Source organism: Protopterus annectens, chromosome 1.part2, assembly GCF_019279795.1.
Source record: "Protopterus annectens isolate FY-2018-M chromosome 1.part2, PAN1.0, whole genome shotgun sequence".
Lineage (NCBI taxonomy): Eukaryota > Metazoa > Chordata > Ceratodontiformes > Protopteridae > Protopterus > Protopterus annectens.
In genome coordinates, this window is record NC_056727.1 from 508,927,466 (window position 1) to 508,952,276 (window position 24,811).

General features: G+C 42.1%; 1 protein-coding gene across 1 annotated transcript in view; it reads right to left on the reverse strand.

Annotated features, from left to right (window-relative positions):
* MRPS5 (mitochondrial ribosomal protein S5) overlaps positions 1-24,811 on the reverse strand; it is a 1,107,643-nt gene that overhangs the window by 97,995 nt on the left and 984,837 nt on the right. The window contains exon 9 of the mRNA XM_044057334.1: positions 13,323-13,385. Coding sequence (XP_043913269.1) covers positions 13,323-13,385 — 63 coding nt within the window. The remainder of the gene's footprint in view (positions 1-13,322; positions 13,386-24,811) is intronic.

A 24,811-nucleotide genomic window follows, 5' to 3' on the forward strand; every position in this document is an offset into this window, starting at 1 on the left:
CAATGTTTGGGTACAAAGAGCACATTATTCTCATTTTCCTTGGATGCTAAAATGTATACTCTAAAATGGATTGAGCTTTTCCATTTTTCCCCCTCATTGGGAACTCACAATTTACAAATCATAAAACAATCCCCAAAACTGCAAAGCTCAGAAATATTTCATATGTATATTTACATTTTGCCATGTATTCTTTTCTCAACAGTAAGTGAACTAAATCCAGTAACAGTTCAGTTCTCCCATCTACAAACACGATTAAACTGTGTCACTTTCTACCAAATCTGAAAATGTGGAACTACCTGTGTACTCAGAACATTCACTATTCAGACAAGTTCCTTTCCAAACAAGTCGTCACCCACTCAACATTTTTCTTCCATCTCAGTCTAAATACATTCAAGACATGCTTTCTGCATTCCTTTCAAAGTCTTCCATATGTGCTCGATAAGGTAGTCAATCCTGTGGCTCCTTAAGGGGCCTGCAGATCAGATGCTTACCACTGAATACAAGGAACTATTCAAAGTCTAGCATCTCTTCATTGTGAATCTCAGGAAACAAACTACATCTGTCTGTGGTAACACTCTTGAAGAGGACAAAAGTAAAATACAACATTGGAAATAGTTTCTGAAGACAACAAAAAGAAAGAAAAAATAGGTAATGACAGCTTGAAAACAGAATGCTGATGGCTACTTCAACATTATCTAGTGAAACTGGAAAAAAAATAAACAATGGTGAAAACTGGGGAAGAAAGGGGATAGGCGGTGCTTTTTATGCTGCCAATCTATTTTTTGTCAGAGATATCAACAGCAGACATCCGCTTTACCAGTTCTTAACAAGTATTACAAGTAAAACATTCCATGGGACAGCACTATTTGATGACAACAGTTCCATTTGTGTGATAGGGTAAACAACACCTAAAGATTGTCAAAGGGAGCAACGAATGCATGTCTAATTCAAACCTCATTGCTTCAGTGGGACTCTCAAAAAATAATGACAAGGACTTACTAAATACTAGTGTGGAAATATTTTAAAGGGGATATTACATATGCCCATCATTTTAAGAGAGGTAAAGAAGGTATTGCCATGGGGGTAACTCTAATGCTTTGGTAACTGCTGGAAAAAAAAAGTCACCGTCCCATGAGTAAGGTCCTACACTGACTCAAATGCCTGATAGTTCACTAAAGGATTAATGTTCTAAGCTTGCAGAAATTGTTTAGCTTACTGTTTTTTTTTTGAGAAGCTCTTCTCAGTTACTTACTTCTGTAGTAGGTTCATAGATTAGCACTATGCTAAATGCCCAAGTGGAGAATTTTAAGTTTAGCTACTTACGCCATATGAAAATCAAACCCTGCACTTTGTATCTGTAAGGTAAAGAGTTTAAAAATTATGCCAACATGCAACCAAAATTAATTACAAGGGCTAAAAATATGTCACTGCTTATATGCTAATGGCCATTCACACCCCAATTTTCCCAATCATCAATGTTCACATGCTAGAACAGCTTTGGTATATGCCTGTGCCATTGAGCATCTACAAACTGCCCATGTCTATAAGGGTCACAGGCAACAAGCCAGGAGTGAATTTGCAAGTTCCCATCCACTTGTCCAAACTGCATTTGAACAGGCTTAGGAAAGAGCTCCATTTCACATGAATGGGAAGTCTGTTCAAGATAAGGGGTACTCTCTAAGGCATATACCTGTCACTCCAACATATTTTGTTTATGTCCCAGATAAGGTTTAGATCCTTAGATCAGGTAATTCTAGTGCGGTTTGTTTTGTGAATGTGTAGCAGGATCCATCAGGGCTGGAACAGAGAATGCCTTGTAGGTTACGCATAGTTTATTCCCCTTAGTAGTCTGCAGGAGAATGAGCACATGGTCAGGCCTTTGAGGCGGTCTGTATAGGACATACTATTTACATCCTGTATTATTTTAGTGAAAAACCTCTGTGGCTGCACCAGCTACTGCAAATGCCTGGTCAGGTACATCTAATAAGGGCTGAGTATAGTGGGACTATGATTGCCTTAGACCTGGACGGCATGTCCTTACTTACAGGTTGTGCCATGTAGAAGGATTTTTTGACTACCATGGACACATGGGGATCAAAGTTCAGGTTACTGACAACTGAGTCTACTCCTAGGGGAGTGTTATCAATAATATAATTTTCAAGGGTGGTCATCTTCACAAAGGGTATATTTAAGCATTTTTTGCATTGTGTTTTAAGCCATGGTTCTGGCACTAGTTACTTGTCTGTGTCAGACCCTGCTGGGGGATTCAATGACTGGACTTAACTTGCAGTGGTCAGCAAAAATGGTCAGCCAAAGGCCTTCTACATTTGTCTTAACTTCAGAGAAGTATATTCCAAACAGAAGAGACCCCAGTACTGAGCACTGTGGGACACCACTTGTAAAAGGCCTCCAGGTGGAGGTGGACTCCCCTATCCTAACTTCATGCATCACATCTGTGAGCCATTTGGCTATCCATCAGGTGACATCTGCATTTATATCTAAATTTAAGAGTTTGTTTAGAATACCAGAGTGAGCTATTGCATCAAATGTCTTTGCTAGGTCAAAATAGGTAGTATGTACTGTTTTGCCCATGCCCATGGCTCTAGTGACCTTCTCAAAACCAAATTGGGATGGGTCCACAGTTTGAAGATTTCCTATTTCTTTGTTTATTATGTCTATGACATTTTTTCTATGGCCTTGAAAACAAGGCTAGTCAGATTTATGGGTCTGTAATTCTCTGGGTCTGTTGATGTTCAGCCTTTGTGTAGAGGGATGCCCACTGCACTCCTCCATTCCTTAAGGATGAAGCTTGTTTGGAGGCTGTGGTTGAATGGAGATTCTTGTGGCCTGACAGGTCATGCTTCAAGCTACTTAGGAGACATCCTGGGATATTATCAGGATCCATTGATGCAGTGTTCTTAGCTCTGGAATGTGCTTGTCCAGCAACATAATGAACACAACTTTTCTAATAAGAGTTATGCAAAGTATTTAACACTTGCTTTAATATTTTTAAGGCATGTGCTGCTGGCTTTGATAGGACTGTATTAGTTCATGATTCCACTGGCAAAACCTTAACTTTTTATATGATTTTTGCATTTCTCTGTGTCTGAATCAGCTCTCAGAGTAAGGATCTGACAGCCTCCACCAAAAAGTACAGTTTTGTACCTACCATAAATGTAGATGTTGCAGTCCTGACAATTGGGTATAGTCGCGTCCCAGTCGTCCCCCCGAAAGAGAGAGAGAGGCTGGCGGTCATGGCGGACTGAGACTGGCGTCAGCACGTACCGGTACTCTATGCGCCATTTCGACAGTCTTTCCTCCTTCTTTCTGCCCCAGATGTCAGAAGACCCAAAAGACAAGTCCCAAAACAACCTGCACCGTACAAAACTGTACTATGTTCCTTCCTTGCTGCAGTCCTAACAATTGGGTAGAATCCCCAAAGCAGAGGGGGAGGCTGGGCAATTTATAGTGTAGCAGGAGCTGACACATGCCTTGTAAAACAGCAGTGGCAAAACCAGCTCTAGTCTTAGAGTATATAGGCAGGTGATAATGCCTAGAGAAAGTATGCACTGAACTCCAAGTAGCTGCCTCCAGAATATCCTTAGTTGCCACCCCTTAGAAATGCTGTTGAAGTGGCAGTAGCCCTAGTGGAATGAGGCCTAATCCCAGCTGGAACCTCTTTGCCATGATGGGAATAACAAAATGCAATGCAAAAGCCAATCCACCTAGAAATAGTTTGTTTTGACAAAAGAAACAAGTAACTGCTGAGACTGCCTAAAATCTTTAGTCCTGCTCATTGCCTGTGTACATCTAAAGTGTGCAAAATCTTTTCCCCTTTATTTTGAGGATCTAAATGAATAGTTTGGTTTAAAGCCACACTAGAAACTACCTTAGGCATAAAGGAAGGATTAGTACATAATGATACCCTGTCCTTATGGAAAATCAAAAGGCTCTACTGCCATAGGGGGGGCAACAACAGACCCTTCTTGCAGAAGTAATAGCCAACAGAAAAGCAGTCTTCCATGACAAATATTTCAATTCAGCAGTAGCTGCAGGCTCAAAAGGTTGTAGAGTAAGTTTTTCCAACACAAAATTGAGATCCCAAGCAGGAGTAGGAGCTCTACGTGGGGGTTTATATTTTTGCCCCCCTCTAGAAACTGCTTGAACAAAGGAAAAAAAAAACAAGGTGGGTCACAATCATAGTGAGCTGAAATTGCTGCAGCATGAATCTTTATGGAAGAGAAAGACAAACCTTTGTCCAATAATTCAGTAAGATATTGAAGCAAATTAGGCTCTGAAATCTCAAGTTTTGCTGTACTCCAAAATAAAAATCTCTTCCATTTTTCTCGCGTCTCCTAGTACTAGGCCTTCTAGCTTCCATAATCACATTTAAAACTTGTTGAGGAAGCTGAGACCTACCATGCTTCAACAGAGAATATGCCAAGCTGTGAGATGAAGAGATGGAAGCTTGACATTGAGCAGATGACCGTCCTTCTGAGATAACAGATGAGGAATCAGAGGTAAAGGCCATGGAGGCTTCTTTACAAGACTGCCAATCTGGAGCTATCAAAATCATCCTTGGCCTGTCCTGTCTGACCTTTAGTAATACCTTTAGAAGAAGAGGTAGAGGTGGACATGAAGGTTTTTCCAACTGAAAGACAGAGCATCCACTTTCCAAGCTGTGTGATGAAACCCCTTTGTGCAATACTTTGGCAGCTGGTGGTTTAGTGGAGCCCATGACACTGTCAATTTCTGAAATACATGAAGATCCAGTTTCCACTGTGGGGATCCATGATTTGTCTGGTTCTGTGCTCCTGGCAGAAACCTTGCCTGAAGAAGTCAGTTGCAGCTTAAACAGTCTCTCCCATAAAATCATTGCTTGCCTGCATAGAGGATAAGAATGTGTTCCCCTTGCTTGTTGATGTACCACATGACAGTTGTGTTGTCTGTCAGAATCAACCCCTGCCCTCGAAGAAGTAACTCCTTGAACGCCATCAATGCAAACTGGACTGCTAACATCTCCTTCATGTTGATATGTAGATGCTGTAGTCTGGCAGGCCACTTGTCTTGTATCCACTTTCCATTTAGATGAGCTCCCAAGCAGTGTCCGAGGCATCTGTCGTTGTTTAGGTGACATTCCTGAGCCCACCACAAGAATTCCTTTTGAAGGGAAGGTATTATTTGAATGACAGTGTCCAAATCTTGGCAGTGCTGTGGCCATACATTTTGAGATACCATTGCAGCTTCCTCATATGCAGTTTGGCATTGGGAAGCACCAGAATACAAGAGATAATGAACCCTAATGCTTGAAGGACTGTCCTTGCAGTCAGGACTGATGAGATAGTTGATGGAAGTAAAGTGACAGACTCTTTTGTTTGTCCGGGGTTAAAAGGCCATCTGGGCTGCTGTATTCAGTCTCACACCCAGAAAGCACATGTCTTGAGAGGGTACTAGACTGGACGCATCTTAGCACTGCTATGACATATTCCAGATGCTGTAGAAGGTGTTCCTTTTCTTGAGCCAGAATCAGGCAGTCGTCCAAGTAAGGATAAATTTGAATGCCTTGAAGCCTGAAGTAAGCTATCACTGGAGCCAGAACCTTTGTGAATACCAATGCAGAGAACTGATAATGAAAATCTATGGGCACATGAAGGTAAGCTTCCTTGAGATCCAAAGTTACCATCCAGTGATCCTTGCCCAGCAGAGGTAACAGTTGCTGTAACGTCAACATCTTGAACTTGGGAATGTCCAGATAAGTGTTGAGGATAGATAAATCCAAAATTGGTCTCCACATGTTCCCCTTCTTTGGTACTAGGAACAGGCGAGAATAAAACCTTTCTGACACAGGGACTGGCTGAATAGCCCTATCTGGAGTAACTGAGAAACTTGCTTGTTTTCTTTGTGGAGGAGGAACATCTGGCATGCCTTTGAAAGGGGCATAGTGTGGAAATAAAATCTGTACCGTGATGAATGATATCCAGCACCCATCTGTCTTGAGTGATTAAATCCCAATTTTCTTTGAAAAGAGACAATCTTCCTCCCAAAGGAGCTGCCAGGCGAGAGTCCACTGGCAGCTGAAAAGGCAGGTCATTGGTTCTGCTTACGAAAAGACGACTTACCCTGCCCTCACCAGAAGTCTGAGCAGGTGAACTGTCTGATCTAGGCCTAAGCAGACCTTGAGCCCTGCCCCTAGACCTACCCCTAGACTGGGAACCATAAGCAGGATATGTCCACCCCTTAGCAGGCCAATTTCTACTAAACTTCGGAGGCTGCACCTGCAAAATCTTTAACAGTCTGCATAGACTTAGCTTTGTCCTCCATTTTCTTTAAAACTGCTTCCACAGGCGGTCCAAACAACACATCAGACTGTAAAGGAGCATCCAAAATCCTGGTCTTAACATGCTCAGCTAAATTCTGATCCTTCAACCATGCATGAACAGAACTAGTAGCAGCCACCCTCGAGGAGGCCTGAACAGCATCAAAACCACACTGCAAAGAATGCTTACCCACTTGTTCAGACACATGAACCAAATCCAGCAATTCTTTACACTCAATACCTTCCGCCAAAGCATCCACCTTAGATTTCAATTGTGAAAGGAGATAATTCTGATATTTCAGCATATGAAATTGACAATTCAACGCCCTCATGGCTAGAGTGGAAGAAGTATATACTTTCTTACCCCACCTATCCAAAGCCCTTGCCTCTTTATCAGAGGGTACAGGATTTTTAACCACAGAAGCTTTAACACCTTTAGGCCCCTGAGAAACAGTTTCTGGGTCCGCCCTGGGACTCTTAAACAAATACCTATGAGCTTCGCACTTGAACCTATAATACCTATCAGGCTTAACAGGAGCAGGAGGCAAGGAATCAGGGTTCAGAGAAGCCTCTGCAAAAACATCCTCCACCACATTCAACACAGGAGGAATAGCTAAGGGCCTATGCTGGGGCAAAACAAGAATTCCCTAAGCCTTTTCTGGAGTCAGAGTAATCTTGGCCTTCCCATTTAAAGTGCTCCCTCATGGAGTGAAGAGTCTCTGAAAATGAAAAATCCTCAGGAGGAGAAGCTGAAGGAGTGGAATCATCCACATCAGAATCAGAATAAGTAGGAAACTCTGGCAAGTCTTCCACAGAAGACTCTGAAGCCTGTGAACACTGTTCAAAACTATCAAACTCCTGTTCCACCCTAGGCCTCTTATCAGGTGGGGGCATAGAACCTCTAATAAGAGTAATCAAATCTTCTGCCATTTTAAGCATATGTTTCACAGAAGCTGAACTTAAGCTTTGGCAACAGAAGGAGAGGCCCTAACTACCTTGGGAAGAGAGGGAAGAACAGTTACCTGAGAAGCCCCTCAGCCTGGCCTACCTCCTGAGAGGGCACATCCTGTAACAGTAAAGTATCTGCCTGAGACTCCATAGAGACTCCTGGCAAAACCTCCTCACCCTAGACTTCACTGTTTTGTCCTTGCGCTTCTTAGATGAAGCAGGCGTCGAGCATTAAATCTAGCACAAGAGCTGCAACCAACAACGCGTGCTCAGGCCCTAAACAAGGTATAGTTATTCACTTTTTCTGACATCCGGTTAAATACTGAGGCAAGAAAAACCAAAATGAACATCTGTCAGAATAAGATAACTTTCGTGAGGGGCTTGGGAGGAGGAGAAGAAAGGATGGTGAAGCACTACGACTGTGGCAAGGGAAATACACTGCTTTGTTATAACCTATCCTTTTCTGGTATTTCAGGTGAAGTGCCAAGTGTCGACATGCGACTGGCACTGCGAGGTAGCTGCCCCCAAGGTCAATATGGGGCAATGAGAATTAGCCTGCTTCCCAAGGCTTTGGCTTTCTGAATGACTTTGGGTATTAGAGGCAATGGAGGAAAGGCATATAGTAGTCCTGAGGGCCAATTGTGGACGAGTGAGTCACTCGGTGTCTCCCCGACTGGGGGAATCACGGCTAAGTAGCCGCTGCATTTGGTATTCAGGGGAGTTGCAAACAGATCGCAGCAAGGCTGGCCCCAAGTTCAGAAAATCTTGTCCGCTATGCTCTGTTTCAGAGACCACTCATGGGGCAACAAAATCGCCCTGCTGAGCTTGTTGGCCATCACGGTGGATTTCCCCGGGACATGCGTTGCTACCAGAAAATGTTGGGAAGAGATTGCCCATTGCCAAACTCTCAGGGCTTCTCGACAAAGGGAGTATGATTTGGTTCCTCCTTGTTTATGTACCAGACTACTGACATGTCTGACTGGATTGCAACTGTTCCTAGTGGAAGAGAGTCCTGAAGTGCTTGCAACACAAGAAGCACTGCTCTCATCTCCAGAACACTGATGTGCAACTGAGCTTCATGTTCTTGCCATGTGCCTTGGACTGTTCTTCCCAGATAATGCCCCCCCACCCTATCTGGGAAGCATCTGTGGTCACAGTAGCAACAGGTTGTTGTGGAACAAAGGGTCTTCCAATGGTCACACGATCGAACTGAAGCCACCACAGCAGATCTCTCTTGCATGAATCTGTTATCCTTATCTGATGGGACATAGGATGTTCTTGGAGACCACTGAGCAAATAGAAGCCACTGAAGGATTCTCATGTGCAGCCTAACTAGAGTTAAGGTTGATGCCATGGTTCCAAGGAGTGTTAGAACTACTTTTGCTTTTACCTTGTTCTTGGGAAGTAGGTCGACTATTTGTTGTCTGAGAACTGAGGTGGAAGACACGCCATCATGGAAACTGTGTCTAGATCTGCTCCTATGAATATAATACGCTGACAAGGCAACAAGGCAGATTTTGGAAAATTCACTGTGATGTCTAACTGAGCACAAATCTCCAATGTAGTGTCCCTGGCCTGTAGAAGTAGATGCTTGGTGGTGGCAGTTAGGTGCCAGTTGTCCAGGTATGGAAACACTTGGAATCCCAGATGTCTCAAGTAAGCCGTTACTACTGTCATGCATTTGGTGAACACTCTAGGGGCTGTAGTGAGACCAAAGGGCAGAGCTCGAAACTGATAATGACTGGCTCCCAGACGGAAGCATAAATGACTCCTTGATACTCTGTCTATTTTTATTTGGTAGTACGCATCTTGGAGATCTACTGAGCACATATAATAGTCTTTCCTTAAAAAGGGAAGAATTGACTACAGTGTCACCATTCAGAACTTGGACTTCTTTACAGATTAGTTTACCTTGCTGAGATCCAAAATGTGTCTCCAGTCACCTGTTCTTTTTGTACTAAAAAGAATCTTGAGTAAGTTCCAAATCCTACTTGGTCTGCGGGGAGTTCTTGGATGACTCTTTTGTCCAGCAACATTTGAACTGCTATGGTTGCTTGTTCCCTCTGACTGGGTGGAACATCTGGGATTTGTCTGATCTGTGGAATGGGCTGGCAAAAGGGGATAGAGTAACCTCTGGATATTTTACTTCGTGCCCACTTGTCTCTTGTGATATCTCACCAGGCTTCTGGGTACAAAGCTAACCCCCCCCCCGACTGCCTCCAGAGAAGAGCATGTGGGCCTCCTTTCACTGATAGGGTCGGCCACAAAATGAATCGTGGTCACCCTGGTTTTGCAGGGCTCCCCTGCCTCATGGGCAATGTCTACCATTGCTGCCTCCCCTTCTGCACCTGGGGAAGGTTTTACCTCATGCGTCTTGAAAAACTTCCTTTGATCTCTTGAACCACATTTTCCCAATCTTCTGACCTTTAGGATAAGTTCTTGAAGGTATGGAAAAACGCATTCCAATGGCAGAGAGAGTTTTCCCTTCCTGCTCGCACCTGGTGAGTGTGTCCTTGAATATAGGTCCAAAGAGTGAGGAACCATCAAAAGGGGCACTGATAAAGGTAGACTTGAAAGGTTCTGCAAAATTACACAAATGCATCCAGGAGTGTCTCCCTAGGGAAACTCCTGAACCTACAGCTCTACTCACTCCATCGGCTGCATAGGAGATCAGCCTCATGGAGGAGTTGACTATGGAATTTAAAGTGGATAGCTGACAGGTCACTTTGTCTGAGACTCCCGCATCTAATGAACCTTGAAGAGCATCTCCTAATTTCTTCAGGAGATCTCTTTGAAGTCTAAATGTGTGTGAGGTAGTTCAGCGATCTGAGGGTGAAAGTCGCTGATGAGAAAACACGCTTTCTGTATCTGTCCATCATATGAGAATCCTTGTTTGGCGGATGGACAGACAAGGAAGTCTCAGAGTTCCTTCTTGGTGGCTGTTGCCAACACCATGGCATCTACAGGTACACCTTTTGAAAGAAAATCCTTATCTGATGGGGGTGACAGGAACTTATTTGGCCTTCGAGGGACTGGTTCCATAGTGTCTGGTGACTCCCACTCCTTCCGACTAACCAAATCCATAAGCTCATAGAAAGGCGGAGACACCCAGGAGGCTGAAGGTTGAGATCCGAAGGCCTTCAGGTACACTGACTGCTCATCAGAAGGGTTAATGGGTTTCCAGCCTCCTCTCTGTTTTAAGATCTATAGGATATCTGAGAAAGAGGTATCTTCAGAGGATGACCATGGGGACCCCTTCTGCTTCCTCAAGGTCAGTGTCAGAAGTGATGAACTTATCAGGGGAGTTTATATGCTTCCTCTTGCATGTTCTCTTCCGAGGGGGCTCCTCAGCCAGTTAGTCTGGGGAGGTCTTGGAAGAGTGGGGCTTGCCCGATGGGGCTTCCTGAGGCCCTGAATCTCCACTGTCCTGTGGATGAGATGGTGCCAAAGCAGACTCCGGTGCTTGAGGGGGAAGAATGCCAGTATCACTGAGTATAGCTGTAGGTTGGTACAGCAGACTCATCACCTCGAAGGTCGATACCCTTGGTTCCAAGGATACCTTTGATTCCGAGGAAACAGAGGAAATCCTCGGCCCTGAGGCAGATGTAGGAGCTGAGCTCACCCGCGCCGACACACTGAGGGGAAGGCTCAGAACCAAAGAAGCTCAGGTCCGAGAGTCCCTCATGGAGCCGACCGGAGAACTACAGCTCCTAGACACTCCAGATGGCACTGAAAGTGTTGGAACAGGCAATGGCTCCAGAGAGTCCCAAATGGGTCTTGGAACTAAAGAATCTACTGAAAAGGTATCTGACATTCTGGCTCCGAAGGTCCAGCTTGGCTCGGAGGAGGAACAGTGGATGAAGTCATCTTGGATGGCTTCGGGACTGGTGGGGTCGGAGCTGAAAACAATTTAGCCAGCGCCAGAGACTTCCAAAGCCTGAGCACCAGCCTGTCCACAACATCATCTGATAAGCTCCTTAGAAGACCTAGATGAGAAGGTCAGAGATACTAGTTCTAAGTTCAATGGGCTGGTTCCGAGAAGTAGTCTTTATCGGTTCTGAAGTCTTTGGCCCCAATGGACTTGATTTGTCTGCACCAATAGCCTCTCTCGGTTCCAAAGGTGGTGGAGCAGACTAGATAGATTTTTCAGTCACTCTGGCAATTTTCTTTGGAGGGTCTGAATGATCCGAGGAAGGTCTCTTAGATTTGTCACTAGAAGATGGAAACTTGGACACTGAAGTGGTTGGTAAAGCTTCATCAAAAGCAGGCTTTATTAAACCTCTTAAAATCAATTTGTTTTTCATCTCATGCAACACTCGAGAGCTGAAGGAGTGACAAAAACTGCAAGATTCCTGAAGGTGGATAGCACCTAAGCAGTACACGCACACACTGTGCCCATCAGTTATAGACATTTTCTGCGAGCATTGTTGACACTTTTTGAACCCAGAGGGCTTGGGTTCCTTATCTCTGGACTCTTTATACTTATTGTATGGTAAAGAAAAAGGAACCAAAATAAAAGGTAATGACACTAATAATATAATACACCCCAAGATAGCACACAGAAAAAAACACTACAGGGAAAGACACAGCACTACCCTCCAAGTTAAATGGGTGCTAGGCCCTCTAACTTAAACAGACCTAGCTAAGCCAAAGGGAAAAAAATACACAAGAAACACTCCAACTTAAACAGGTTAGTTTTACCTCTGTAACTCAAATGAGCCAAAAAGGAACACACAAACTACCACACAAGAGTGAGGGATAGGATTAGGCCTAGAAGAAAAATGACTGCCAACAAACAACAGCACAACAGGCGATAAATAAAGCCCACAAAATACTTATAGGAGGAATAAACTGTGATCTATAGCAACTCTAATAATACGATTTTTGGCAAAAAACAATTAATAATAAAACTGAAAAACACTTTGCCACGGCCAAGGAGAGAGCATCCAAACGCAAGCGGCAAACGAGCTCTGGGGATTACTCCAATGTATCATGGGATAGGTATTCAGCCACAAGCCAAGTGAAAGACTTCGGAGCTAGTGTATTTGGCCGAGTCGAGCCAAGGATCGGCTCCGAACTCATCCAGTAATAAAGAAGGTGAGAAGGACAACATAACATCCTTAATTTTTTATATGATTTGTGCATCTCTCTGTGTCTGAATCAGCCCTCTCTCAGAGTAAGGATCTGACAGACTCCTCTAAAACTGTCAGAATAAGACAGCTTTTGTGAGGGGGCTTAAGAGGTGGGAAGGAGAAGAAAGGATGCTGAGGCACTATGACTGTGGCAAGGGAAATACACTGCATTGTTATAACCTATCCTTATCTGGTATGTCAGGTGAAGTGCCCAGTGCTGACATGCAACTGGCACTGCAAGGTAGCTGTCCCCAACTACAAGATGACATGCCCAATCAACTCTCCTGCTAACATTTCTGCCTGCTAGCACCTATGTACCACGGCCTGGAATCCACCAGTGTCACTGCAAAGGTATGCTACCACCAAGTCCCTCTATCCCACCCCAAAGGAAAGCAACCAGGTAATTTCTATCCATTCTTCTCTTGTTCCCATGTTTGTTCCTTCAACACCAGGGCTGCTTACTGCACCAAGGTTGACTGGTCATAGTTGGGAATTTATTCCTTTACTCCACTAAGCCACCACCAAGGAACTTATCACTTCTAAGAAAACACAAACCATTGCCTCTATTATAATTTTACTTCAGTTCTACAGGAATCTTCTAGACAGTAAATTAAATAATTATGATGGGAATGTCATCTCACTTCCGGAGTAATAATAATGTCAATGCCTTTGAACCAACCATACTGTCTTAGAATGAATACGAAAACAAAGTCGCCTTTATAATGAATTATTTTATATCAACTACAATCATTATTTAAAAAGAAATGATTAAACCAAAATGAAAAGACTTGGTCTGAATGCTATCAAGCATGCCAAAAATATTTAAGAAACTATTGCACAAAATACAAAGCTGCTTAGAATTCAGTTAAGAATAAAGAAAGAAACTGGAGTGATACTAAAATAAAATCTGCACAGTGCTGACATACCTCTGTCTTGTTTCTTCATCCTAATTGTTGTTCTTTTGAAAGTTGATGTGGTATCATCATAAACTAGGGAAAAAAATGTGCAGTTAATATTCTGTATTATAGAATGTACATTTTTTAAGGGAAAAAAGTCTGCCAGCCAGAGAATCATAACTTAACCCTACAACTCAACATAACGTTGTGGCAGACCCCACCACTGTACAGACCAATCTATAGTCTTTATCAGTACCATTTTTCTTACCTACTCATACAATAACCTATTATCCAATCTCACTCCTGTTAAATTCATGCACTCATTCACTTTAATTACTTTAATTACTCATTCACTTTAATTCACTGTCACACGGAGCCTATTCCAGAAGCACTCTTGGATGAAATGCCAGTCCATGACAAGACGCACATAAATTGTGCACTGCACAAACAACTATGGGGCAGTTCAGAAGTTTGCCAATCTACCTGTTGCATGTCTTTGGGATGAGATAGGAAAGAGATCCCCCAGTGAAAACCCATGCATCAACAGGTACAATATGCAACTCCAGAAAGAAAGTACACTAGCAGGGAATCAGAGATCCTAGCACTGCTACCATGCTGTGTAAATTAAATTCAAATATTTAAAAACTGATGAATGCTAAACCACGACATATAAGACAAAACATGAGAGAATATGCCAATGTTCCTACAGTCTTCCCATATCCTATAATGAGGCAGCTAACTTCACAGGATAAACTGCAGAAAGATAAAAAATAAAAATAAAAAAGAAAGGTAGGGTTATATAGCATGAGCGATCAACAAGGATGCTATTTCAATGTTTTTTTGTCTTATGCAGCTGAATCTATTATCTAAATTACTCACTGAAAGGTAAACACGCTGCAGAAAAAAACAAGTGAGTGAGTACTTACTGTAACAGACTATCTTTGACTGGGTCCTTTGCAGTGGATGAAACTTGGCTATACCCACTACTATTTCCTAATATGCAGCTATTAAGTATCAAGTTGTTATCCTACATATTACACATATCCCATGGCCTGCAACAGCATCTACAAATCCAGGGTAAAGTCTGCATGCTTGAAGAATTCCCAAGGCTGTAAAGGTTAGACATGTAAGAAAATAATTAGACCATGCAGTGATATAAGAAAAAAAAAATCAAGAGGTATGGTAAGTACTCACATTTCTATTTAAATCAATAAATGAACAAACCAAACGTATGAAAAAATATGAATCAACATATAACAAAACTTGTCCACCATGACTGAAATAAATAAAACGTTAGCACTTTCATGCTCAAAGGTGCTTCTTCAGATAAATAATACAACACTTAAAACTACTATAATGATCACATGACTGTAATTAATGACGCAAACCACACTGTAATAAAATAAGTTTTAAAGAAACAAACTCATTCAAGCCTGCTGAAACCAGGGCTTGTAATCTAAAAATCCCATCTAATTCAACTTTCCGAGTGACATTCAAAACATTACCCCCACATAAAGACACATTAATTACTTGTAAGGTAATGATTTGTTTGAATACTTTTGTGTGATAAATCCTGTCGTGCCTCTACTGCATGGTAACCTAAAATACATAAATGCTCTGCACCCTGCCATGAGACTGACAGTGGCTTGTCAGGGATGGGTCATGGAACCCTCGTCTATTTTTGTTGAAAAATTATCACTATTTAAATCTAGAACACAGTGTGCTGATACCAAATGCTTTATTAAAACTTTATATACTCAATATTAACAGCACAGTGGTCATGTAGATTACTACTTTGTCAACCTAGATGTACATTTGTTATTCCCAGTGATTCACAATGAACAGAAAGATATATATTTCATCATAAACTGAGAGTGAAAATCAGTGTTATTAGTTATGCCTCCTATTAGAGATGATTTTAGAGAAAATTATTTTTCTATTTAATAAACAGTTATGTTTTACAAAAGGCAGGCGTTACTATAGGCACTTCACGTGCCAACAGCTCCACCAATATGATTTTGTTATATTAGGAGAAAAAGAAGGTATACACGGACCATAACATTCCATTGGTGTTGTCCATTTTCATTCTTCCTCAACCAATGGGACTCTGATCTGACCCTCGGATCCGACTTAGACATTCTACTAGCTTGCAGCTGCCAAATAACTCGAGTTCACTTCCTACTCCTAAAGCTCTAAGCCCAACCTCCCTCAGATCCATCCACAGCTTGAGAATGAGAGAGAGAGAAATGATGACACTATAACCAATTGCCATAACTAGAGTCCAACATAAGGGACTGGTAGCATCCCTGTAACACTCACTTCATCAGAAGTCATCAGAAAAGGGCAGGGGACTGAATAGAAGGCGAGGTTGAGGAAGAATGAAAAAAGGACAAAACAGATGGAACATTATGGTGAGTACATAACTTATTTATCTGTTGTTGTCAATTTTCATTCATTCCTCAACCAATGGAACACAGTCCCCAGCTACCTAAATCCTTGACTGGACTCTAAGTATATTCCAGAGTATGATCAAGCTGAAGGATACTCTTCCCCTTGAGACCATGTCCAAATTGCAATATGTGATAAAGGTATAAGGACTGGACCAAGTAGCAGCTGGATCATCCACTGAAGCCCTAGACTGGAAGACAGTGGAAGTAACCATAGACCTGGTTTGAATGAGCCTTTAATGTTTTTCGCAAGGAAAGATTCAATTTATTGTAAATAAAGGAAATGCAATCTGTTCACCATTTAGATAAAGTTATCTTAGCAACTGATTCTCCCAACTTATTAAATGCAAATGAAACAAAATGTTGGTCCGACTTACTAATATTTCTTGTTCTCAGGTTAATGGCCTGATTAATGTTGTTCTGACACCACCTTAGGCAGGCAAGAAGAGAGGTTGGGTACTACCCACCCAATCCTTGTGAAAGAGAGATGAATCTCGAACCCAACATGAAAATTAGAAATGGTACTCCCACCAAACAAGTTTGGCAAAAATTCAAGCATAGCATGAACCAGAGCTGAAAAGGGATCTACCTGATTTTGCTCAGCCCAATAAGCAAATTTCCTCCACTTACTTCTGTAGAGCTTCCTCGTGGAGGGTTTATGTAAGGACAGGAGAATAAACCAGACAAGAGATGAAAGCATGGGCTGTCTGGCTACTAAGGGAACTAGAGAAACCATGCAGTTGGTTTGAGGATGCAGAAGGGTGAGGCCAAAGAAAGGGAAACCAAATTTGTCAAGGCCAATAAGGTGCAATAAGGATTATTCTGCTCTTCAACCCGACTGCTTTCTGAAGGAATTTGGGAATTAAAGGAGTTGGGGGTTAAGCGTACAGAAGACCGGGGGGTCAATGGTGGAGTACAGAGTCCATTGGTGACTCCCCTAGTGAGGGGATCAGGGCAAAAAAGCTGCTGCACTTGTTCAGGGAAGATGTAAAGAGACTGCAGCAAGGCTGGCCCCACTGCCGAAAGATCATGTGCGACACACTGTTGTTGTTGAGAGACCACTTGTGAGGAAATAGAATGGACCTGCTCAATTTGTCTGCTATTCCACTTGAACTTCCACGGAATGTTTATTGCAATCAGAAAGCGGTTGGAGGTGATCACCCATTGCCACACTCTTAGGACTTCTCAACATATGGGGTAGGATTTAGTTCTCCCTTGTTGTTGTACCAAACCACTGACATGTTGTCAATTTCGATCGCAATCGTTCTGAGAGGAAGAGAGCCTGGAAATACCTGCAATGCTAAAAGCATTGCCCTCATCTCCAGAACACTGATATGCAAGTTGGCCTCTTTAGGAGACCAAGTGCCTTGGACCGTCTTGCCCAGGAAATGCCCCTCCACCCAAACTGGGAGGCATTACTGGTCACTACAACCATGAGTTGAGGGAGAACAAAAGGAAGACCTTGCAACAGTTGCCATAACTGCATCCACCAGGAAAGGTTATCGTTTGCAAACATGAGAAATCCTTATTGTTGTGGACACTGGCTGAGACAGCATCAACCATTGTGTTTGAAGCATCCACCAAGAACCTTCATGTGATATTCTGCCAAAGGCAGAAGGATTATGGCTGCCAACACTGACCTTAATGCCTGAAGAACCAACTGTGCTGAAATCCTGGTACTGCAGAGTATTTTCCTGACCTGAGTTTTTATTGCCTGCACTCTCGACATGGTAAGAGATGCTACTATGGACCTGTGTCGAATACAGCTCCTATGAACTCCAGAGTCTGGGTAGGGTGGATCGCTCGTCTGGTGAGGATAAAACAGACGAACATTCGTGGGTTCAGTTCAAGCAGCTTTATTACACAAACATCAGAAATGAGGCTTTGTAACTTAAACTTAAATAAACTTATAAATAGACTGACTCCCACACTCACACGTAAACACTCTGGCTGTTCTCTCAAAATGGCACTGCTGCCTGCACGTGCTCATTATCTATATGTATGTGCTACATCTGGAAATGCTTCTTAGGGGTACATACACAAGCACTGGTCTACATCCTCCCTCTGAGAAACAGTCCATATACAAAATGACAGTATTCAATTACATGCAATTTACAGAAATGATCTTTTAACATGCAATTATACAGAACTAATCTGACATGCAATCATACAAAATTAGACACATATAAAACAATCATGTCCAGGTTGCTGTGTATTTTACACTAGATCTGGAAATATGACCTTATCGTGTAACATAAAAGTCAGAATTGAATCTAGCAACAGGGACAGTCTTCAAGGAATGTTCAATTTTGGGGACAACTGGGACATCATCAGGAACAGTTATGAATACTGCAACATGTTCTTCGGTAAGAACATTGTCAATGTTGCTTTTATATCTAGAGTCTGTATCACAGGTTCAATGCTCTGATATTGTTTCTGATACAGGAAGAAGATTTCTGCGGTTTCTCCTGTACTCTATACCCTCAGATTCCACTAAGTAGGATCTCAGCTCGACACACGCCTCTCACTTGACCAATTCGATCAAAGCCTTTCGCTGTTTGCATCCTCACTGTCTCTCCTCCTAAAGGACGAAGAAATCTGCTAGTTTTATCACAGCTGGACTTCTGAGAAGAACGCTTCTTAAAAAGGTGGGCTTTGATTGCTCTGTTATTTTTAGCATTAGGCACCAACAAACTAGAACTGATAGGCAAGGTTGTTCTGGTTTGCCTAGATAGACATCTCTGAGCAGGTAAGCCAAGTAGGTTGTCACGGGGTATATTTCTGAGATTGAGTAAATTCAAGAAGATATTGGCATTGTCACACTTTGACCTCTCCAATACTTGTTTTGCACTCTGTATTGCATATTTAACAAGGCCGTTTCACTGTGTGTATTCAGGACTACTAGTAACATGGATAAAGTCCCATTCTTTTGCAAATCTCTGGAACAACTGACTGGTAAACTGAGAAGCAAACTTTATGTGGACTACCATGGACTGAGAAATGTTGTTTCATCTTAGTAATAACAGCACTGGATGTTAAAGTTAGGTAGCAAATCGATCTCAAACCAGTTCGAATAAGAGTCTACCAACACTAAGTAATGTTGACTGTTCCACTCAAATGTCATTTGCTACTGTTGATCAAGGTAATTCAGGAATTTGGCTTAGCTGAAGTGGCTCTTTTTACAAATGCAGCTTAGTACTGTTGCACAATGAACAAGAAGCACTTCATCAATGTCTTTCACTAGAGAAGGCCAAAATACTAGTCCTCTCACCCTTCTTTTGGTAGAATTGGAACCTGGGTGGCCACAATGCAAAATCTAAATGTATTCACACAGTAAGGAAGTAGGAACAACTTTTGGACCTTTGAAAATAATACCATCTTCCATCAGCATCTCATCTCTGTATGGAAATTACAGGACTGCTTTGACGGCCACCCTGCATTGATGAAGTGGTTGAGCTTTTGCAAAATTGGATCAGTCTTTGTATGATTTCATAGCACATCAAGTCTCATGGAGGAAAAATTACGCACTCCCATGACATTAAAGTCAAAATTCTTCCGTGGTATTTCTGGGCGATCTGGATAAGGTATCAGACAGATAAAAAACTTTACCTTTTGTATAGACCATTTTGAAATTATATTTTTGCAATTTGAACATCATTCTTTGTAGTCTTGCTGGAGCTGAATGCATAGGCTTCTTTAAAATAGTGACTAGAGGTTGATGGTCAGTTTCTATCTGGACAGCTCGGCCATAATTACAATCACAGAACTTCAAACGTGAACACAATTGCCAAAAGTTCCTGCTAAATTTGAGCATAGTGCATCTCAGTTTGGGTAACAGTTCTAGATGGATAGGCAACAGGTCTGACATCTTGAAGAATAACTGCACCAAGACCGAACTTTGAAACATCACAGGAAAGAGCTACTGGTTTATGGACATCATATTATCTTAATGTAGGCGGGTTAGCAATTTGCTGTTTGAGGTTATCAAATGCTCTCTGGTGGTGTTCTAACCATGAACATATGCAACATTTTTGCATGTCAGCTCTCTTAAAGGCACTGTTATCTCACTAAAGTCGGGGATAAATATGTGCAAATAGTTAACCATACCAAGAAAACACGGCAGAGCTTGGACATTGTCTGGAGCTGGCATCTCAACAATGACTGCTTGCTTAGAAGGATCTGGTCGTAAGCCTGTACTGGTAAATAAATGATCTACATAAGTAACTTCTGGTAGTCTGAATTTGCTCTTCAGAGGATTGAGCTTTAAATTCACTTCACACACACTGTCCAGAACTTTCCTGAGGTTTCTGTCATGCTCTGCCTCACCATTGCCTCCAACCAGTAAATCGTCAACTATTATTGCACAGGGGTAGCCTGAAAAAATTGCATGCTGAAAGACTTCACTGGCAGAATTTATTCCAAAAGACATCCTGAGAAATCTGTATCTACCAAATGGGGTACTGTCAGTAGTGAAGATTTGCGATAAAGCCTTATCTGCCAAAATGAACTCTCTGCATCTAAGACAGAAAAAACAGTGGCATTTGGCATAAGGGCAGCAATTTCCTTGACTACGCATAGGATGATGAGGTCTTTTTAATGCCTTGTTCAAGTCTCTTGGGTCAATGCATATTCTGATTTCATCTGAATTTTTCTTATGAGCAGCTCTCATGGAAGACACACACTCAGTTGGTTCTGTGACTGGACAAATCACGCCTTACTGTACCACTTTGTCTAACTGAACCTTGAATTTGTCCTACATAGCTATTGGAACTCTCCTTGCTGGTCTGACCACTGGATTGACCTCTAGGTTTACTTTCATGGAGTACACAACTGGAAGTTTGCCTAACCTGTCATCAAAAACATCAGCATACTCTAAGAAAATAGTATCACTGAAGCTGGAACAAGTGCTTACATGATGTACTTCTTTGGTAAAAGAAAGCAGTTTCATTCTCAAACTGTCTCTGAGACCTAATAATGACTGCACAGGTCTTCGGACTACATAAAATTGCAAGCTGTAACTGTTCCCAGCTGAATAGAATGAAAGCACTACTGAGCCTTCGGTTTGAATCTCTTCACCTCCATAAGCAACAAGCTTTGCACAACTAACCACATTAAGTTGTTCACCAGCTCTTACTTTAGCAAATGTTTCTGCTGACATTACATTACACTTTGAACCAGTGTATACTTTGAGCTTTGTGGGTTTGCAATTGATCAGGACAGTACAAAATACTTCATTCTTTGCCAACAAATCTACTGCATTAACTTCACCGACCACTGATACACCATCTGCATAAAAAGTACATCTACACCATCTACATGATCAACTTGCTTTTTTGAGTGACCTTTCTTAACAACTAAATGAGGGTTGCTTGATTTACAAAACTTTTGAAAATGATTTCATTTTTTTACAGTTGTGGCATTGCTGACCAAATGCTAAGCACTTCTCTCTTTTAGATTCATGATTGGCACCACAATTACAACAGTTAAGACTTGACTTGGGTTTTCCTGACTCACTCTTATACCGCAGTGTGCATTACCTTTTTTACTGAGCTAGTCTTGGAACTTGTTAAATAGCTATGGGTCCTCCCTGCCACACCCACAGGGGTTGCAGCTGCCATATGCTTAGGCCTGTTTCTGCTTGCCATGTGTTGCATGCTGTCTATGTTTGCTCTAGAGGCTGCTGAAACCATGCTCTTATCACTTGCAAGCATACTTGTGTGGCTTTCTGTGAGCTCATGGATTTGACAAATCTCTATGGCTTTGCTTAACGTTAAATCACTGTCACAAACGAAGATCTTTCTCACTGCAGCACTATTAACACCACACACAAGCCTGTCCTTTAGTAACTCATCTTTCAAGTAACCAAATCTGCATGATTTGACATTGTTTCTCAAGTAAGTGACATAAGCTGCAAAAGTTTCACCTGGCTTTTGGTCTCTTGTATAAAATAAGTTCCTCTCTAATGTAACATTTGACTGGGGGTTGCACATTTCTCTAAATTTATGTTTTAAGAACTTGGGGTCCTCTCTTGTTTCAGCCAGTACCACAATATGGCAGTTTTCCCCCTTTCCAGTATATACTGTTGGTGCATACACAAATGAACACTCTCTTTCAATAGCTTCTGACCCAGCTAAGTTAAGCAAAATGAATGCCCTCTTATGTGCATCTTTGTCAGAAAAAGCTGCTTATATGAAAATATTGTATTTCTTCTCAAATACTTTCCAAATCTCTGCTACATTATGATCAAACATAAGTGGACTACGTCAGCGAAATTCCTCTGCCATATCAACACACAGTAGTTAAGGTGCTTGAAATTATGTACAAACACACACACACACACACACACACATATAAATATGGCAGAATTTTATGCCAGTACTTGTAATTATGCCCAATAACATAACTCTGAAATATCTGCACTTTGCCTAAGTCTCTGTAGCACAAGAACACTCTGAAATCACTGTACTTTGTGAAACCACTCTTTATCAGTGTAATACTTATAAAGGACTGTACTTTACGAATAAACTGTACACAATTAAAAAAGCTCAGAGTAAGAAACTCTTTGAGATGAATGCACCTTGCAAATAAACTGTACACAGCACAGAAACCTTTCAAATGGCTGTACCTTTGTGAAATAACTCTGCACAGTGTAAGAAACACTTTGAAATGGCTTTCTGTGAATAAATGCAGACAGGACAAGAAACTTTTCGAAATGGCAGTACTTTGACTGCATTTTGCAGTATAACTGCACTTTGCACACAGCAAGCACTTTGAAATAGTTGCACCGTAATAAAGCACACACACACTGCAAACACTTTGCACACACTGAGAGACTTCAAACAACTCTAGCTATGTTTTGAATGACTTCGGTCAATGTGAAATAGTAGTTTATGCTCAAACACGGTCTTTTACTGAAAAACATGCAATTGCCTTGCTCTTTACGCTCAATTTTGCCCTTTTATTGTATTTGTTATGCCTTTTTAATCTCTTATCATACTCACTATACTTTTCTTGTCCCCATTTTACTTTAAACATTCTGGTGCAAACCAAAGGTAATTCTGAGCCCCATGTGAATATCTCTGCTAGTTTTATCAAATATCGTAGTTTCGAACATTTTGTTTAATTAATAACGCGTTATATACCTTTCATTTGATTAATAATACATTTTGTGCTACTCGTTTGATTAATGTGTTGTGTGCCTCATAAATGTGCCGTTGCATTTTCTTTGCCAAATAAATAATTTGTGCAGTTATCTTTACCTTAAGTTTGTTTCTGGCCCTTTTTCATTTGTCTGAGCTCTGTTTCACTCACCCAGCCCGATCTGCCTTCACCTTCATCTCTGCACCTCATGGCTTGAAGAAGTAGCTGTCTTGATCCCGGTTTGGCCACCATGTCGCTCGTCTGGTCAGGATAAAACAGACAAACATTTGTGGGTTCAGTTCAAGCAGCTTTATTGCACACAAACATCAGAAATGAGGCTTTGTAAGTTAAACTTAAAAACAGAGTGACTATGACACTCATACATGTTAACACTCTGGCTGTTCTCTCAAAATGGCACAGGTGCCTGCATGTGATCACTACTTACATGCATGTGCTACATCTGGAAATGCTTCTTAAAGGTACATACACACACACTGATCTACAGGTTGTAACTGCGACTTGCTGTAATTGACCGTTATCCCATATGAACAAGTTTGCAACACTTGGTCTCTCACTTGTACTAGTTGATGCCTGGTCAGGGCAATGATGAGCCAGTCATCCAAATACAGAAACTCCTGGAATCCTTGCAGTCTCAAGTGAGCTGCTATCACTGCCATGCACTTCATGAACACTCTGGGGGCTGTGGTGAGGCCAAAGGGCAGTTCTCTGAACTGGTAATGACAGTCTCCCAGCCAGAAGTGTGAGTACCTCCTGGATTGTTTGTTCATCTTTATGTGATAGTTCTCATCCTGAAGGTCTGTCGAGCACACCCAGTCATCCTTGCTCAGGAAGATCAGAATGGACTGAACTGTGACCAACCAGAACTTGGTGTGTCGAATTGTTTTGTTTAACACAATGAGATCCAAAATCGGTCTTTAGTCCCCTGCTTTTTGGCACTAGAAAGAATCAGAGTAAGTTCTGAATTCTATCTGGTCTAGACGGACTTCTTGGAGGATTCTTTTTTCCTAGCAACTTTTGTATTTCCAGTGCTGCTATCTTCCTCTGACTGGGTTTTCCAGGGTAATGGGGATGGAAGGGAAAAGGGAAAAATATAACCTTTGGAAATAATCCTATGTACCCAGTTATCTTTTGTTAAATTTCACCAGGCTTCATGGTGCAGGGATAAGTGGCCCCCAACTGCCTCCAGAGGAAGGCAATCGAGTCTCTGTTCAAGAGTGCTGAAAGGGTCTGTCAAAAAGAAATCCCTAAACCCTCAGTTTTGTGGGCCTCCTCTGTCATGGGGGCATCTTTTGCCATTATCCATCCCCCCTCTGCCCCAGCAGGAACTAACTCCACTTGTGTCCTGGAAAGGACCGTAAGATTTCTTGAACCACATCCTACGACCTCCCCTTTGGTTCCTGGAAAAATGTATGCCCACAGCAGACAGGGTCTTCCCATCTTTCTCACACCTGCAGTGTGTCTTTTTCACTTTGAGGCCAAACAAGGAGGAACCATCAAAGGGAGCACTGATGAAAGAGGACTTAAAAGGCTCTGCAAAATCACACAAGTGCATCCAGATATGCCTTCTGATGGAAATGCCTGAACTCGCAGCCCTTGAGGTGCCTTCTGCAGCAAGCGAGATGAGTCTCATGGATGATTTAGCAATCGACTGAAGGGTAGCCCACTGTGAGGCCACAGAGGATCGTCTCTCTCTCCAGTAATGGTCCCTGCCTGAGAGCTGGAAAGCTCTTTTATTAAGTCTCTTTGCAACCTTGTCAAGTATGCCAAATAAATCAAAGATCAGAGGGCAAATGTCACTGAAGCACACACTCGCTTCCCAAATCAGTCCAGAGTCCTAGACTCCCTGTTGGGGGGGGGGGGGGACTCTGTTCCGCAGTTCCTTCTTTCTAGCTGCCACCATGACCATAACAT